Below are 19,355 nucleotides of genomic sequence, written 5' to 3'. Positions count from 1 at the left end.
AACTAGTAAAAATACACATATTAAAACCTCGTAGACCATATTAAAATTTCTTAATACAAAAAAATCAGGTCAGAATGTATGCTTGGATAGCTTTAACTTCTCTTTAATATGGGACACTTTATAAAAGTTTTGTCTAATGTAACAAGTGAAGCAACACCTCAGTTTAAAAAGAGTTTATATATATACATATACACACATATAAATTTGTATCTCTTTTTATCTACTGCTTCCAGGTAGCTGCTAAATGATGATTTCTAGACCTGTTAAGCAAGGAATCTCTCATGCATCTGAACATGCAGGACAGAAGATATTTATTATTTCCAGAAAGATAAGCACAGACTGATGAAGACCCTCAGTATTAGCTCTTCCATTCCCAAACATCCACCTCGGCAGCTCTATTTCCATTAACCAGGGGACAGCCTCTACTTGGACACTATATCCTTGGCAATCCTAGCATTATGAAATCTTCAAAGGCTTTTTTTAAAAAGCCAGGGTAGAGCTGAGCAACTGAAACCAAGCAGTGGTCAGACACAAGCATTTATTCTAATAATCCACAGGCTAAACCCCATCATTTTTAATTTTGTCATGGCTCAGTACAATAATGCACATCTCCATGGATACCTCAGGAAGCTGTGTCCTCTGCAGAAGTAAAAGCATCCAAAAGATTCACTAGAATTATTGCCTCTTATACTACTATTGAGGAAAGCTACTCCTGCATTTGACCTAAATGTTTAGTCTACCAGAACTTTAGAATAAGGAGTAGAGATCTGACATAAAAATACCTAGAGAAATAAATTAAAAAAAAAAATTTATTCAAATTAGATCAGGACTTTGGGAAGGATCCACCACTACCTTATACCCATGGCCTCAAGTGACCAAAAGCTGTATTATTCTGCTCTTCAAACTCACATTTGACATCAAACTCAATTTTGACATCACTCACACTACTGAAATGCTGGTTTGGTTCATGCTTTCTACAGGCCTGAAAACTTATGTTTTGATAAGTTGATGAAGCCACAAGGCACTATCAATGAGAGCCTCTATGGCATCTCTGAATGATGAGACTCATCACCAGATTACATCTCAACACTTCAGAAAACACCTCAGATTCTTTAACAAAGACCCAAAAAATCAGACCTGTGACTGTCAAAAAACAAGTGCCTGATTTCTGGGCTCTATTTGCAGGGTTGGGTTCCTGATACTCTATTAATTAATTGAATTAATTTTCAAGAAAACCTGAATTTCAAAGCATTTCAGTATCTACTCAAAATGTCCAATGATTGTGAAGAAGAACTTTCAAGATATCTGACTGCTGGTTTTAGAGTTTTGAAATCATTTCAAAAAGAAGGATCAAGACCTGAGTTTTTACTTAGGGTGGGGACAGAAGGCTACAATTTCTTGTTTCACAAATATTTCTGTTTTCATTTCAGCAGGATTTTAAAAGTTTAAGGTTGACCTGGACATTCTTTATATTTTATTTTGGTTTCTTTTGCAAATGAAAATACCTGGAAGAAAAGAAAGCAGCTTTTATAAAGAATAAAGGTATTCTTGAAATTTCAATCCTAAGTACTTGGATCCATAAGAATCTTTGATAAGATAAATGCTAATTTCAAACCAATATGTAAAAACACAAAACCAAAGACAACTCATGCTCCTTCTCTGTAGAAGATGAATTAACTTTGAAATGCCCATCACTTTTTGATACTACATTCAGTCTCTCTGAAAACTTGTCAAGTCCAAACGTTGTTGTTATCCTACAGTTACTTTCAGGCATGGCATTTTTAAAAGGTAACATGGCAGGGTATTGCCTCCAAAACTATTTTACACAAGCAGTGATGGAAAGCTACACGCAAAGGTAACCAACCAGGTTTAAATCTGTTTAATTTCACTTGGTGCATGACTGCCTTACACATATAATTGACATTAATTACACTGTAAATCCCATCCTCTGGCATGGCAAGTTGAGCAGATTCACCCTGAAGACAGCCACCAGAAGAGAAAAATCACATTGCATGTGAAATACCCAAGGCAAAAAGGGGTCAGGACTGATTCAGCACCCGAGGGACCTTGCCGGGCTTGAGAGGTGGCCCCGGACCAGCCTCACCAAGCTCAACAAAGTGCAAGGTCCTGCTCTGGGGTCAGGGCAATCCCAAGGACAAATGCAGGGTGAATGGGGAATGGATTGAGAACAGCCCCTTGCAGAAGGACCTGGGGGTTTGGTTGATGAGAAATTCAAGGTGAGGTTGCAACGTGCAGTCACAGCCCAGAGAGCCAAAGGTGACTTGGGCTGCATCAAAATAAGGTGGCCAACAGGTCAAGTGAGGTGATTCTATCCCTCTTCTCCACTCTCATGAGACCCCACTTGGAGTACTGTGTCCATTTCTGGAGCCCCCAGCACAGGAAAGACATGGAGCTATGGAAATGAGCCCAGGGAAGGTCCATGAAGCTGATGCTGGAGCACCTTCCTATGGAGACTCCACAACCTCCCTGGACAGCCTGGGCTGTGCTCTGTCACCCTCACAGGGAAAAAATTCTTCCTAATATTTATATGGAACCACCTATGCTCCAGTTTATAGTGATTGCCCCTTGAATAATAATAATAAACAATAATAAAAAAATAAACTATACCGAATCAAATCCAATTATTGCACATTCAACATATTTAACATAGGCGAGGGAAAAGAACACCCCTGGAACGTGTTGCTATGGAAAAATCCATAAATATATAACTGAAGAGAGTCACTGTGTAATCTGAACAAAGTCACTTAATGTATTCTAATGAAGCACAGATGTAAAGAAGAATGAACTGGCACAGACAAGCTATCTGAACTTTCCCCTCTGTATTCCTCTACTTCTCTGTTAAAATAAACATGACATTTGAAAATTAAAAGAGCCTTTGTAGTTCCACAACTAAACCATGTTCTGTCAAACTCTCTGGATGTATTTACGAGGTGCTAATATTGTTATTACCCAAAGTATTAACTAGGCAGGTGTCAAGAAAAGAGCTAATACATGCACACATGATATCTGTTTATAATTCACTCGATACTAGATACATTTTACATGAAATCTAGGAGTACATTCATTAGAAATCCACCGGCCCTCTGCATTGTGGGAACCCATGCAAGGTGTGAAACATTGCTGGGGAAACTGGAAGGTTTGGTTAGGAAAGCCAGCTTTTAGACAGCAGAGCCAAACCACTGCCAATCCTGCTTCCACCCCTGATGGAAACTGTTTGAGTGCATCACTTACTGTTGTTACCCAAATCTTCCCAGATACACTACCTGGTCATGTTCAGTATTACTGTCCTGCAGACACTTGCTTCAACATGCAGGGTAAATGCAGCTAATAAGCATAATTAGCTCAGCCAGTGGATTCCATTTAGTTTGGCACTAGAGACTAATTGCCTGCTCAGCCAAGGGGAGGTGGAACATTCTTTTTAAGATGCTTACCCGAGGGCCCTGATCACCTTGATCTCCCTGCAAAGTGGAAAGATGAGATGATAGGTTTAACACAGCATCTGTGTGCTACCCAGCTCGCTTACAGCAATCTGACATCACACTGTCTCAGTACAAAAGGGCTCTTTAGGTCATGCTGGGAGGGTTTTCCAGTCACCTGCCAAGTGTCACCCGGACATCAACTCACCTTCTCGCCTTTTGGACCAGGAGGGCCCTGAAAGAAACAGAAGCAGAGATGAGTTACTGATGTTGCTAAGATCCTGGGAAAGAAACAAGCTTGTGCCAAGCTGCCATTTCTTGCCAGCAATGTATTATTTGCTTATCAATTTTAACTCCAGAGCCATTCCAGAAACAGCTTCCTCACTGTATTAATAATAGGCACCGTGGGGTTATTTCTTCATGCTCACCCCATGTGTTCAATCAGACCACTCAGAAAAGCAAAACTATGCCTGAAATAGCAACATTTCTATTGATTTCAGTTAGGGACAATAGTTTATCTCCTCTAAGGTAATAAATTTCTTTTTTCTAAGACTGTAAAACTTCTTTGCAAGTGCAGCTAATAAATTCAGAGGCATATAAATCTGCCATGTATTTTGGCACCCTCCTTGGCTTAGATTGCCAGAGAAAAATGCACTGGGGAATCTAAAAGTAGTGTTTTCATTCCTATCTTTGGCAATGCTGAAGTTGATGTTGGGTCTCAAGCATGCTTTTTTTAGGTAAAATGAGCTCTTTGAACAACATGATTTTGCAGAAGTGATATCTGCTGTTACTTACCACCAGACAAACAGTAAAGTGACACAATCACAAAACACTGAGGACTTTTCCTATCCCATTCCTATCAAGCACCTTCCAGATAGCTACCAACAGGTTTCTAAACCACTACTTTTCAGGTTAGTACCTTAGAATTAAAATTGCTTCCAGTCTGCAGAGAACTGGCTGCTTACACAGTGCAGACTCTACCTCCAACTTTCTGAAATATTTGCAGGTGTTTCATTACAAAGAAGGACCTGAGGTCCAAGAGGAAAGCAAGTGGAAACAGAAGGAGCCATCTAAGCTAGGAGGGTCCACTCTTACAACATAAGATGTCTGTGTCTGGGCATGCAGCAGCAGCAATGGTCACCACCACCAACATCATTGGAAATAACCCAGTGCAACCTGGTTGAGCTGAGCCATTTGAACCATTTCAGGACTTGCACTGGTACAAATTCATGTGGTTCACATAAATGCAAACGGAAGGTCAGTCTGCTGTGCATTAAGGATGTAATCAACCCCGTGCAAGTCTTTGAGAATCCCAATTGCAGCCAATATTCTGCTTATTTTTAAAGGCTTCTGATGCGTGCCAGAGAAGAGCATCTGCTGCTAAATCTTTCAAGGAGTTGAAGCATATGCCTCTCCTTCCTTAGCCTGCCATCTGCAGAGGACATAGAAATAAGTCTGCTATATACCATCCCCACATCTCCTGTAGGAAGGACAGTGCTCACTCAGCTGAGTGGAAACCATCTGCCCCATTAACTGTTGAGCCCTGGTCCACTTTGGGCTGCTCTGCAAGGACTTGTCCTCTTTAAACACAAATTAGACAAAATTACTTAATCAATAGATGCAACCTTTCCTTACTTTTAAGGTCTCCCCATCTATGTTTTTATTCCTTTTATGTGCTCATATATATACCCTGGAAACAAGGTGCAGTGTTGTCTGCTATACTTACCCAGAGGTGATGTTACACCAGGGCACATTTTCAGGCCCACTTTAAAACACACACATTGAGCCTGAAAATTCACAAATTTACACCATCACCAACACTGTTACTGCCTTTTTCTCAGGGAGCACTGAGCACAAGCACATCCCCTTGAATTACCAGACTGATAGGAGCTGTGAGTATCTTAGTGGCTGCAAACTGCCCTTAACATGATACCCCTACTTGCTACACTCAGAATCCTCTTTCTTGGGTCTCAGGCATGAAATTCTAGCTAACATGGCATGACCAAGCCTGCAGGCAGATGTTGGCTTGGGGATGTGAGTGGGGGGGTGGTTACTGCCTTCATCCAGATGCTCAACACCATTCCTAAGCCCAAGGGTAGCCCTGCTTCTTTCTGATGGCTTTTGGCTCTCTCCTTTTCTGAGGCATTGCCCACCACAGCCCTGCCAGTTGCTACTGCAGAGACCACATCAGGGCCCTGAAAGACTGGAACAGAAGGAAAGTAGAGAGAAATTCAGCCAAGAGATCTGCAGGGCTGCTGCATCATCCCCTGGTACTGAGCTGGCACTGTGCTCAGCTCTCTCCATCTCCAGGAGTGGCCCCTGCCTCCCCCATGTGTATTTTCCTGCTGAGAGTTCTCTGAAAACACAATTCATGCCCAAACATGTTTTTTTAATAAGACTGGATCATGGATCTCAATTAAAATTCATTCTCATTTCTCTGTGCAGGATTTCTGTAAATTACCTGCTTGCATTGTATCAGAAACCCAGATTTTTTTTCTCATTTCTCTCTGATTACAACTGCTTGGTGCTTGCTCTCCCTGAGTGCCACACACCCTTCTTGCTATTAAGTCATCCACCCAGCACACTATTTTTTTCATCTGAAGTCTTCATCAATATCTGACAACTCTATTGTACTAGAAGTTAAAACCAGCTTTTCAAAAGGCCACAAGAACACTTTTGGAGTGGGCATTCTCACAAGTCTCTGCACTTGTATTTGCAATGCTTTAGCTTTACACTGAGAGCCTTGAAAAACAAACAATTGCAAGAAAAAAAAAAAAGGAGGGGGAGGGTGGGCTGGGGAAGCAAAGCTCTTTTGGATGCTGGTGAAGAGAAGCAGTGGGGTTTCATCAAAAGAAAATTAATGCAATTCTTTCATGGCTTGTTCAGCCATCTCTGGCTCTCCCCCCATAGTTTCAATTGTTCTCTATTGTTTTTGCAATATTAAAAAGAAAATTCCTATCCTCAGCCTTTGACATCTTCTTTCCATTTGTGCCAAGAAAATCTCCCAAGGTTTTTACTGCAGAATTTATTGGTGTATCTACAGCGAGTGGAGGCAAGGAGGAAGAAAAACATGAGGGAAAGTTGAGTTTGCTGGGGCAGGGTATGATTAGGAGACAGATTTCTTTAAAGGAGAGCAAGGTTTCTTCTGTTTAAGGGTATAGACACAAAGAACAGAGTGAGTAAAATACCACTGGCTTTGTAGGCCACAGCTTAGACATCCTGCTTTTTTTTTCCCAGGGAGACTTCTGTGCTTTCATTTATGAGATGGCAGAGATCAAGCTGCTTGCTGCTGCACAAATGTGAAAGCATTTTGTGTAAGTTATATGAAACGTCTGAGGTCAGAGCATTTCTGAAATAACTTTACAGTGTTTTCACTGAAAACAGAGGCTCTTTTCTCCAAGTGTAATTATCTGCTCCAGACTACTATACATTTCCAAGGAGAGTTTATAGCCTGGTTCACATAAGCAAGGCCTTGTAAATCACAAACACATGCAAAATCTGCATTCATAATTAGGCGACAAATACTACTGGTTTTAAAACAAGGTCTTCTAAAGCAGACTAAAAGGCCCCCAGGCACCTGCCAGCCAAGAACAAAGCTGAAATCAGGGTCAAATCCATTCAACAGCCATGCTCAGAATTACTGGCAGGTGACCTTTGGGTTTTTTTCTCTCTGGCTATCAAAATCCCATTTCCATTCTCTCATGAAATCTTTTCATTGCTATAAATATGTGTACAAGGGCAAGAGAACACAGCACTGGGAACATGAGACTAAACCCTTGTGGTCTCCATTTAGATAACATTCTCCTTATTCCCCTTAGGGTTAACTGAGTGTGATCACAATTATTTTTGTAATTCATTCCCTGAAAAAGACTTATTTTGTGTTCCCCTACTTATGCCTATTGTCACCTTTATAGTTTTGAAACATTTACATTCAGAGGGCCTCTTAAAAAGCCAGTGTTTTCTTCATGTTGCCTTTAAAAACATTCACAATTATCTGAATTCTCTTACAGATTTATTCTTACCATATTCCTACTGCTACAGACCCACCTTTAACCATAATACAGGCAGTCCTGCCATGACTTCCCCAAAAAGGCTCCAGGAAAGGGAAGTAGAAATGAAAATAGTAAGGGCTTCTTAGGAAGGGGATCACAGAACCAGCAATATACCTAATTTTGTAGAAAGCTCCAAATTCAGAGAAATACAGATTTTTAGTGATCTTGAGATAATGCAAACAATGCCACTGTAAAAAGGACCTCCCAGTGTCCAGCACAAGCTGGCAACAGCCAACCAAGCAGAACCAGGTGGATTGGACAGTCCCAGGTCCCAGAAGGACCCTCAACCTTCAAGGCTCCCAAGGAGCCCGAGATATCAGACTCAGGAGCTCCCATCAGCTGGAGCTATCACAGCAGAGCCAGGTAATAACCTGGATACTGTCACTGCTTTCCTGGATTTCAAGCACAGCAGCTGTAGGTTAAGGCAATCTGGCAGCTAAAGGACTGAATGCAACTTGGAATATTCAGAATGGAAATGGAATGGAAAACATCCCATTTTTAGTGGGGATACAAAAGCCCTCAATGCATACATCCCTACTAGCAGCTCCAGCATCCACTGGAAGAGCAGCAAAGCAAACCAGACAGTCCCATGCCATCCAGGCAAACTCAAAAGCAAACCAGTTGGCCAACTTAGTTTAGCCTTGTTTTCACAACTAGATGACAAGCTATACATTGCCTAAATTAATTCAATTCCTGTAGTTAATTTGAGGGTAAAAGGTGGCTGCTTTACAAAAAAGTTACAAAGAACTTTTTCTTTCAAGATTTGGCTCATGACTTCCATAGATTACAAGTTCCTGACTGGAACAACAATCCCCAGCCTAACCCAGAGATGCTCCAAATTTAGGCTCAGATATGCTGAACCACTAGCCAGGAGGTTAAGCAGAACACACCATGATGCCAAGGTTCCTACACTTATTTTAGCCTCCTGCCCACTATGCAAAACCTGAATTACTGAGAAGTGTGGCTCTGGTGTTTGCTGAACTTGGCCACTTTTGCAGACAGTGCTTATAATGCCAACATCTCACCTTTTGCTCACAAGAATTTCCAGTTAATCTGGAATCTTCTGCCACTGAAGTCATATTCTCTTATCTTTTACATATTTTACTCTTCCTCTGGGATATGGCAATCTTCCAGCGCAAACTTTATAGAAAAAGAAAACCAACTCACCACCCAAAGGACTTCCACCACTCTTTCCTTTGCTCTCCTTATAGTCTCAAGGTTTTGTTGCAATATTCGAAGGCAGAGAAGAAGAAACTCAAATATTTGACACAATAACTGCCTGACTTAATAAGCAATAGGTAAATAAATGCAATCTGAGGAACATAAAATTGATATATATAACAATCTAGATAAACAGCTCAGTTACCATTCACATCAACAAGTAAATTTTAGGCAATCCTGCTGTAAATTCATATAATCATGCTCACAAGCCACTGATTTATGCCAATACATAAATCAGACAAGTTCATAAACTGCAGGCAGGAGAACGTGATCTGCCCAAAATGCATCAAAAAGCATTCAGACTGTAATTTAAACATTCATTTCTCGTGCAATACTCTCCCTGAGATCTGGATGAACCTGATAACTCTCACAGAAATCATCAGACTGCATCACAGACTACAAAGGGGTCACTGCTAAGTGATCAGCTCTGTACCCATGAAAAATCAAAGGATCAGCTATGCTCTTGCCATAAAGAAGTTAAGGAAATATCACAATCTGCAACAACTTTTAAGCTTCCTGTGAACTGACTAGATGCTCTACATGCCAATAAGACCAAAGATATGGTGACAGAAAACTCGGGCACATTGTTAAAGATGAAAAATTGGCTTGTGGCAAAGTCAAAAGCCACCGGAGTACCACTTACTGCAAAGTATTCCTGAATCTCAGTCCTCACTGCCTTGTTCCATTCTCCCACTTGCCAGATAATCTGAGCTTATTGATGATATTAGAGTTGTGAGTAAATACTGTAATAAAACACCAGAAAGGAAATCCCATGCTATTAAATGTGTAAACCAGGAAAAAACAAAAAACACAAAAAAAAACCTCCTTAAAACCATCCAACCAAAAAAACCCCAACCAACAGAAACTAGAAAATACCATAGTGCTAAGTCTCTCGTTTTATAAGAAAACATCCAGAGTTTCTGTTTTCAGTAACACCAGAGGTACCAGGGAGATCCAAAGAAATAATCTTGGTTACATCAAAAAAAGACAGAAACACAAATTTCTGGAGTTCAATCCATTATTTTAAAAGTATTTTTTAAAGACAGTACAATAAAAAATGAATATACAGCATGGTAACTATGGAATAGACAAGACTGATAAATAGATTATGGGCTTCTTTATAAGATTCAGTAGTTTTTAAGATTCAGTAACAAGAGAAAGTGCAGTTGACTCGAGTCTTCTACTTTGACTAATAAGTGTTCATTGCAGTCAACAGGAATGATGCAGGGATTCAAGGCAATGAATTAAACAACTATTAAGAAGTATGTCTGGGTGACAGGTAGAAAAAGAAGAATTAAAGGCTGCTTTCCAGTTTTACAATGAAAAGAATTAGACTGCAAAGAGTTTTCAAGGTAGATTTCCTGCATTTATCCTTGTGTCAAACTACTGAAGCAGGAATGAAGTTGTAGCTCCAAACAGTTTTCATCACCACAGGCTTCAAGCATTAAATTTTGCATTAAACATCAGAAGGGATATTAGAGAAAGGAGAAAAACTAAATAGTACTGCTTAACCTCCCAGTTATTCCCATTCACTAGAGTAACAAGGGCATAGCATCACTCCAGAGGAGTTTTCTGCACTTGCCAGGGAGAATTATACCAGTAAGCAACCCAAACAAAACTTTCTGCTTTGTGGAAGCAAAGCTTTAAAAGGAAATGAGAACCTGGGAAAACAATAATTAAAAAAATAAAGAAAATAAATAAAATGCAGAAAAAAAGAAAAAAGATTTAAAAGGAGGACCAATATGGTCTGGTGGAATTTAGAGGCTATAAAACTGCAGGGATCATGGAAGTACATCCTGGCTTTCTTTCCCAACACAATAGAAACTGAACAGAAAAATTATACCTCCTGCCAATCAAAGTAATGAAATCCTTCTTCCAGATTTTTGAGATGAAAAATACACTATTAAATATTTTTTATACTTCCTTTGGTAGATTTTTATCCATGGGCCAGCTCTCTTACATACTCCTAGCAGCCTAGTAAGAAAACAGCTCCTCACTGGGAGTTAACAAGGTCCTGTTATTTTCAGAAACAGTAGCTCACATTCTAATATTTCAGTCATTTTTACCTAAAACTTGATCAGTAGCTTCTGTAATTCAAAGGCATTTGTTGCTTTCCTGCAAGCTCAGTGCTCTGACACAATGCAGCTGAAATGACATCCTCCTTTGCCTGTTTTGTCTTTTTGGTTTGACTTAAAGGTTCCCTTTTCATGAGGATGAGAGGCTGAACTTCCAGCACTTTAAAGAAAATAAAGCAAGCAAACAAGGGAATGGGAAAGTTCCAGAGCAATGGAGATTCACCACTGCCACTCACTACCTGAGCTGAACCTGACCTCACTGAACTGTGACTTCCAAAACTCTGGATTTTCCAAGCCTTTTGGATATTTCACCTTTAGTGTCTCCACTACTACTATGTAGAAAAAAAGCAGGCAAATATCTCCCAGACAGATCCTCCTGTGACTGGCAATTGGGTCAAGAGGATTTACATGCTTCATTAAGGGATGCTGCATAGGGTACAGCTAGGAAAAAAATTAACTCACAAACACAAAAAACAATTACTGAAATATTTTAAAAACTCCCTGTTCATCTATTTGAAAGGAAGGACTAGCTTCAAAACAAAGCAGCTGGTGAGATAAAAATAAGGTGATTCAAGGAAGGAAAAGTAACACTTTAATTGTTGTGACCCATACCCGTTTCATTCTGGTCTGACAGATCCTTCCCCTTTCCCATCTCCCTCTCTGAAGGAAATCAAAGACAACACAAAATTTGTTATTGAAAGCACTAAAATTAATTTCAACAATTCTGCTGTCATATCAAGGCACATTTACATTAAAGTAGCTAAGGCTGAACTTGTAAATGAGCAAAACTGGATGGCTCACTTCCAAACAAGGTTTTGCAGCTAAGATATTTTGCTGTATTTCAGTAATAAAACTTGATTTCAGTGAACAGATTTTAATACAGACTTTTCAAAGGAGGAGATCAATTCCCTTCTTCCATTTGCTGTGACCTGTTTCAGTAGCAATATCCTGAGTTTCCTTCATCCCCATTTTAAGCCATGCCATCCACCCATCCACTGTTTTTTTTTCCTTTTCCAAACTGTACTGCTCAGTGCAGGATATATTTCCTCATCTGAAGCAGTGTAATGCCAAAGAAAGATTTAAATATTCCTTTAGTGCTGTCTGCAAATACAATGCTACTGTGGAAGAAGTGGTGAGTTAAGTTACCTAAATAATGAATGGTTAACAGAAAATGGCAATAAATTACTAATGTAAAGGCACAGCTGGGTAACAACAGGTAGCCCAAGGGACAGAAAGGCTTCTGACACTGCAGTGTAGCCTAAAAGAAAGAAAATTACTTCACAACCTACATAACTTTTTTATTTTGAGGATATCCTAATGCTTGGGGAAAATGTGTTTTAGTGAAGTATTAAAACACATTTCTCTGAGGCTCTTACCCTTCTTTTTTTCCTGTCCTCTCCTTGCACATCCTGTATTCCTTTAAAGAGTCCCTTAAAAAGATGCCAAGCTCCAGAAGGACCCAAATTCAGGTTCTTCTACCAAGAACTGCCTAAAAAATGTCATGATAAAAGTTACACTGCCCAAACCCATCTGAGGCAAGCTGTAAGCACCAGGCTACTGCAAGTGTCTCTTAACTATCTTACCTACAATTCCTTGCTAAAAAGGGGCAATTACAGTGTAATTAGTATTTTACACTGTAATAATAACTGTAATAATCCAGTCTTGGTGGGGATATGTCCATCCTTAATCACAGATTAATTTATTTGAAGTCAATGAGTACATGGAAATTAATTAAAGTCCAGAAACACCACATATAAATGATGTGCTGCATTAAGACAAACAAACCCTAGGAGGAGAACTAAATCTTTCCTTTCTCTTCCCCAGTATCTTCATCTGCAACAGGGGAAAACTGCAATTGATGAACTTCACAGAGCTATTGGGAGAACTGTTCTGATTTGTAAAGTTTGAGTTGAAACTGGATAAATGTAAAGAAACTTTTGCATGGACTACAAAGAGTCCAAGGCTTTTATACACATATATAAATGTGAGATGACTGAGGAGATTTTTGTAACCTTTAAGGTTGGCAATGTCTTTCCTTCTACAGGAAGCAATTTAAGACAACATAAAGTTTATTAAAAACAAAACAGTTTTCTCCTCAAGACTAATAGTTTGGTCTACAAAATTCAGAACATCTTCAGGGGAAATTACACACATATGTATATGTACACTTAAATGGATATTTATTCTTTTTGGCAAGTGATCACTAACACTGTGCAATACAACTGGATTGGATTTCTGAAAGTACACGATTCTCTGAAATGTTTCTCAGCAGTTCACAACTCTTGAATGGTACAGAGGATCTCAGAAAAAAAAATGATTAGGAACTCTTACGTTATTGCAGGGACAGCCAAAGCATTTTTCAAACATAGAATTCTGGATTTAAGCTCACAAACAGGATATTCACTTCCATACCATGGTCATTATTAACATTACTGCCAGTACACAAAACACTTCACTGAAAGAAACTGCTGCATTTTCTGTTTTTCTCTTCTTTCTCTCCCCAAAATTTACCTCAAACTTCTAAGAAAGAATAGCCCATCACCTGAGCTTTTCATGCCATTTTCATGCCATGAATTCATGCTGAATTCAGTATAAAGAATCTGAAGCATTTCTACCAATATCAAAGATTGCTCACTGTCAAATTTTGCTTGAGGAAAATGTCATTTTAGAATGGAAAGTACAAAATCTGAAGCTTCCACCTGGACTCTGACATCCCCACCTCCCAAGTCTCCTCTGGTTTGCAGGACTTTCAGGCTCCCAGCACAGAAGTCACCAGGGCCCTGGGTTGATAATGGGTCACACCAAGGAAATTGGCATTTTAAAAACCTTGTGATAAAGTCTTAGATATCACAGTGTTATCTTTAAGTCACCACAATCTTGATGAAATACATGTTTTTATAACTTTTTCTTTTTTTTAAACTAGCACAACTACTCAGCTCTGTAACAAATTGAACTGAAATTCAAAGCTGAAATACAGTGTGAAGATCAGCAAAGACAATAAGCCAGTAGGAGTTTAATACTGAATTAAAAACATGTGCAGGAGGATAGTAAAATACTATATAATATTCTTGAACACAGTGCAATACTTTGCTTTGACATAATTCCTAATAAAATACAGAACACACGGGTGTATTCCTGCCATCTGTACAACAGGAGGAAGAAAACACAGAGGTCATTTGATGGTTTAGTAACACAAGAAATATTTCAGAGTTCTTAATTACATTTGACAACTCTTTGCAGAGCTCAGAAATGCAGTGTTAGGCTTGCATTTGTTTTTGCCCTCATACATCCTTTGTTAAGCTAGGCAATGCTACACCAAATTAGAGATTACAAGTTAGTTTTATTTCCCAGGTCTTGCTGCTAGAAGGTTTAGGATGCTCTGGTGAATACATGGAACAACAACATAAAATCCCCCATAACATCTATGCTGGTATATGTAATAAGTAAATAACATCTTCATGTTTATTTTATTGAAACAAATCTAATTATTTTCAGAAATTAATGATGCAGACATAAAGAAAAGCTGGTATGAGCTGACAAATAGAAAGCTCTCCTTCATGTTTTCTTTTGGAGTTTCATAAATTAGGTTTTTGGGGTTTTTTTTCTTATTCTAGAACTTGGCTTTTCAAAGCAATATTACAATAAATGGTCACTATGTGAACTAGGAAACAAAGGGATCAACTCCTAAAAATCTGGGGTCAAACAACTTTAATTGTTCCCAGAATCCATCTCCCAAGCTTTATTCCTCTATTGCAGCTACTCTGGAGAGAGATCTTATATTTTAGTATGAGAAGCTGCCTTCATACCAGCACAACCTATTTTACAAGAGTATCCAGAGCTGAAATTACCTTGAATGAAGAGGCCTTTCCATGGAATTCTGAACAATTAACATCCTCATCTCTGTGTTTGTAGAAAATAAAAGCCTAGCTTTGAATGGGGAGTTGTTACATTAACAGATTTAAAATCTGGTATTTTTCTGAACCAAGTAAACAAATCAGAAATAAATCACCAGTTCTAGGAAATGCTGTGAAAAAAATTAACATCTTGCTATTTCAGCAGGAGATTTCCAGAGAGTGTTACTGAAATTGTAATCAAAAGCATCAGGGCAGAGAACAGAGCTGCACAGCTGGGGTAAGAGCCTGGCCTCTGCTTTGGCCATCTGACACTACATGAACAGAGCTCTAACAACCTCTGATTATCTCCAAAGAAGTTCACTTAGCAGGGCACTGTAGGGAAGTCATTAATCTACCATTAGAGGCTCCTTCACGAATCCTAGCAAAAGGGTGGAAAAAGACAAGTGAAAAAACCCATGTTGGAAGCAGAGCACAATATCCTGTGGTACAAGAATTTGCCTTGTTGATGCCAGGATCTTAATCTCTGTGGGTTTAGAACTTATGTGTGGTTTTGTCTTTGTACAACTGATAGCCCAACATTATTTGCCCAATTCTGGTCTCTCTCCTTCACAAAGCAAAAAATCCTTTTATTTGCACTAATGCCATCTGCTTGGATGTAGAGGAATTTAACACTCACAGCTAGCAAGGTTTACACAAGTCAAGCAGGGGAAAATGAAGTGTTTTCTATTTTAAAAGTATTTTTTCTTCTTTTTTATATTTTATTTATTTATTTTATTTATATTTTTTCTATGTTTTCTATTATCAAAATTAACTTCTGCTATATTTATTACACACAAAGCTGAGAAATCAACGTACTTGAAAGCAATTAAATATATTAACTCCTTCTGGGAAGGTATTTTCCTTGCATGTTTTGTATCATAAATACTTTTGTCCAGATGAGATAGTAAACAAAGCTTGGAGCATGATTTCTCCTCCTGCTTTCTCTGGTGTGGTCCAAAATGACTGAGCTATATGGTTATAAACCTGGTGGGAGCCAAGAGCTAAATCCTTGCTTCTTATTTGGCAACTAACATCAAGAGAAAAGCCATTAAGTTGGCATGTGTTCCTTCAGGTTCACAAGTCAACATGGTCTACATGTTCCCTAAAAAGATCACAGAATTTCAGCAGTGTTCAGGAATTGTATTACAGCTTCAGAAAAGAAGGAAAATGGCAAGCAAGTGGGAAAGCTCCACTGAATGAGAATTAAACTTTAATTATGGTGATCAGAACAGAAGAAGCCTGTCCAGCTCTAAGGATCTGACAGGTTGAGGCCACTTTGCAGCATTTGTCAACAGTACATACTATGTACCTTACCCTTAAAAAGCCACCAAAACACATTCACAATCATTTGACCTTATCAACCAAGCCAGTACTGAATGGCATGTGTGAACTGAGAGGAATATTTAACATTTAATTTAAATTTTGGCATCCTGGTGAATAACCAAACTACCCAAACTTGAAGAGAAAACAGGACCTAACATGCATTTTCTTTACACTCCCCTCTTCCCATCCTTCTCTCTACCAGACACTCCACTCTTTTATGGTCTAGGATGCTCCCCACCATCAGTATTCTCTAGGAAGTGATAAATTTCCTACATACACTGCTGCCATCCAAACTAGTTGAAAACTATAGCCTGCTGTTATTTTTTTTTTCCACAGGCCTTAACAAATAACAGAAAACAAAAAGTTAAAATGGATCCCACCAGCTTTGTTAACAGCAGAAGCCAGTAATAGCCTAACTGTGAGTCAGAATCTCTGCCATCAGAAATCAAAAAGACTCCACTCACATCCCCTTGCAGCTCGACGGTGAAAAAGCCACAGGCACACATTTGTCACCAGGATTGCCATGGTAACCCTTTATCACACATGCAACAGTGGAAAATTTCAGGCTAAAATAACATCACTTCCCTAGACATTTCACACAGAGGAAAACAAGTATCAGTCATTATTAGTTTTTGTCCCTTTCTGATGCGGAGCTGAACGGCTGCCAAAAAGAGGGAGAAGCATCTGCAGGGCTGCTGTATCTCAAAGTCCCCCACAAAGAGTGCTCGTGGATGCTGACATGGGAGAGAAAGTTAGAGATAGGCCAGGGAGAGGATCTGAGGCAGAAAGCACTTGGTTGACTGAGACAAAATCACAGCAACCCCATTTTCAACTGTTGTCCCACATTTCTAATAGCTGATAGTGTCACTTCAGCAGGATTTCATAAAGGAGCATTTTGTCTTCCTTGACTGTGATACTAAATGCACTGTTTTCTACTATTTACATGAGTTTTACTTCTAGACAACAAAAACTGTTAAAAATAACAAGCCATCTCTTCATGCATCTAACATGTTTTTACTCATTTTATTTGCACGTGAACAACTTCAGTTTTCTTTCTATACTTGAAAAATAATTTTTTAAAGTCTTGAGATTTTCAACCACAGCTTTCAACCTTTTTAAAACATAACCTCATGAAGTTATCTAGAGTTGGGCTTCATTTTAAGAAAGACATCTACATGTACAGCCTAAGTGGAGCTGCCTAAGATGTCATAGATGTCACCCTGTGTGAGAAAGCAATTCAGCAGAATGGTTTTTAGGTTCAGTAGCTGCCTAGAATCAGAATTTATAATTAATAGGCACAAATGTATGCAACATGTGAGAAGTTCTGTAGGTATCCAAGACAGCTGCCCATGACTGACAGACACAAAAATGGTCCAACACAGCCCCCCAGCCCTTCATCTCTAGGCTGGAGACCCTGGATCATCTCATGCAGCACCAAATGGCTGAATGCAGGGGCAGCCATTGAGCCCTAGGAGCTGACAAGGAGTTGAAGAGGTCTCAAGGTGCACTGAGTATTGACTCAGCCTTCCTTAACTACAAAGAACTTCTAGGTTTAGGCATCTTGATCTAGAGATAAATGCTGCTCTGTCTCATGCCTTGATGACTTTCTCACCAGTGCCCTTGCAAGGATTATCCCTGGACTCAATCCACCAGTCAAAAATGACTGAGTCCATCCATACCTACACAATACAGATACCTGGAGCTGAAAGGGGGAGGGGAAGGCAGTATTAAGAATAAGAATAATTATTAAGAATAATGGTAAGATGAGCTTTTCCACTGGGAGGAACTAGAATATAACAATTTCTATCCTAATTCTTCTGGGTCCCAGCACCTTGTACCTGTTTTCTGTGTAATTGCTCAGGACATGGAGAAGATGGTGATACTAGGGGTGGTGGTGCTGGAATTTTTAGAGGGGCTTTCCTATGGTTTGCACCTCACTTCTTTTAACATCATGACAAAATGTCTCTGCTTTTCTGCCCTAGAAGGAGCACTGAATGCTGCCCTCTCCACAGCAGTTCTTTGCCTGCAGCTACCTCAGGGTATTTTATGTAGAGAGATGAGCTCCAAAGGTTGAGGAGCTGTTTACAAGCAAGAGACATTCTCTGAGCAACTGAAATGTGGGAGATGAGCATCAAAACCCAGAGGGAAAAGCCATGGGTGGTAGGACAAGTCAACATTAACTAGAATGCACCCCACAGGCTCAAGCAACAGCCCCAGGTCCTCAGCAGAGCTTGTTCAAAGCAGGAGTGCCACACAGAATTAGTCTCTGTCTCCACTGACCCCAAGCAGTCAGTGGCACCTCCAGCCCCTCATCTCTCCAGGCTAAAGAGATCTCTCTGCATAGGTCACACACTGGGAGGTCACTGGGAAACATGAGTGCTATGGGGGGGTTGGTTCCCCTACCTAGGGACCACTTACACAATACTATTAAATGGAGTATGAAAGTTCATACTTTCTATTCTAGCAAATACTAATTAAAAATTAAAAAAAAAAAAAAAAATTAGTCATTAAGGCTGTGAAGCTTTTACTTTCAACTATGATTCTGAAATATAAAAGCCCTTCAACAGGAATCCTGGCTCAGGCAACTCACTTGGGCAGAGCTGGTCCCACAGACCAGAGCTGACTTCTCACACTGCATCCTCAAACAAAGCTTAGAGAAAAAAAGAATCCTGCAAAAGCTTAGAATTTTCAGCTGACTCCACTAAGTTTGACCTTGGTATTGGCTTTTCCCCCACTCCTATTTCCTTCCTCTTCCACATTTTTCTACTGCTCTTTAACTCCAATAATTTACATATCATCTTTTTTCTCTACTGCTCTTTAACTCCAATAATTTACATCCCATTTTTTTCTAATGTTTCCTTACTGCTGCCCCATTTCTGCCTCAGAACTGAATTTAGCCCCCTAGATTTTCACATCCTCAATTAAAGCTCACAAGACAAAATTCTACTATTCTGAACTAAAGCAGGAGTAATGCAAAGCAGTGTATACAATCAATCAAACTGGCTAGCAGTGCAATATTTAAAATAACTGAGGGCTGCCTGGCTCATAGCAGCATTATTAGCATGTGATTTAAAGGCAGTTGAAGTGTTGCATTTGCTACACATTTGCTGAGTTATTTTACCTTGCTTTAAAGTTAGGTGGCAAAGTTTCAAGCCATAGTTGGGAGATTTGCTTTACTCAGTATTAGGTTGTTAACCCCACCATCTGGTCAGACAGCTGAGGGAACTCAGACAACCATATGGGCTGGGCCATCTTCCTCTCCTGGGAAATAGTTGCCTTACTGAATTGTGCTATGGTGATCAGTTTCTGGCTTATTATAACAAAATAAATCAAAGGAATTTGTAGACAACCTGA

General features: G+C 39.4%; 1 protein-coding gene across 1 annotated transcript in view; it reads right to left on the bottom strand.

The window, feature by feature from the left end:
- Positions 1–19,355, bottom strand: part of COL25A1 (collagen type XXV alpha 1 chain) — a 256,844-nt gene that overhangs the window by 83,584 nt on the left and 153,905 nt on the right. The window contains exons 6-7 of the mRNA XM_030450322.1: positions 3,646–3,672; positions 3,453–3,479 (exon numbers count right to left, since the gene is read on the bottom strand). Coding sequence (XP_030306182.1) covers positions 3,453–3,479; positions 3,646–3,672 — 54 coding nt within the window. The remainder of the gene's footprint in view (positions 1–3,452; positions 3,480–3,645; positions 3,673–19,355) is intronic.

Source organism: Calypte anna, chromosome 4A (assembly GCF_003957555.1).
Source record: "Calypte anna isolate BGI_N300 chromosome 4A, bCalAnn1_v1.p, whole genome shotgun sequence".
In the NCBI taxonomy this organism is placed as follows: Eukaryota; Metazoa; Chordata; class Aves; order Apodiformes; family Trochilidae; genus Calypte; species Calypte anna.
The sequence above is the reverse complement of the archived record's forward strand: the minus strand, read 5'-3'. Positions and strand labels throughout refer to the sequence as shown.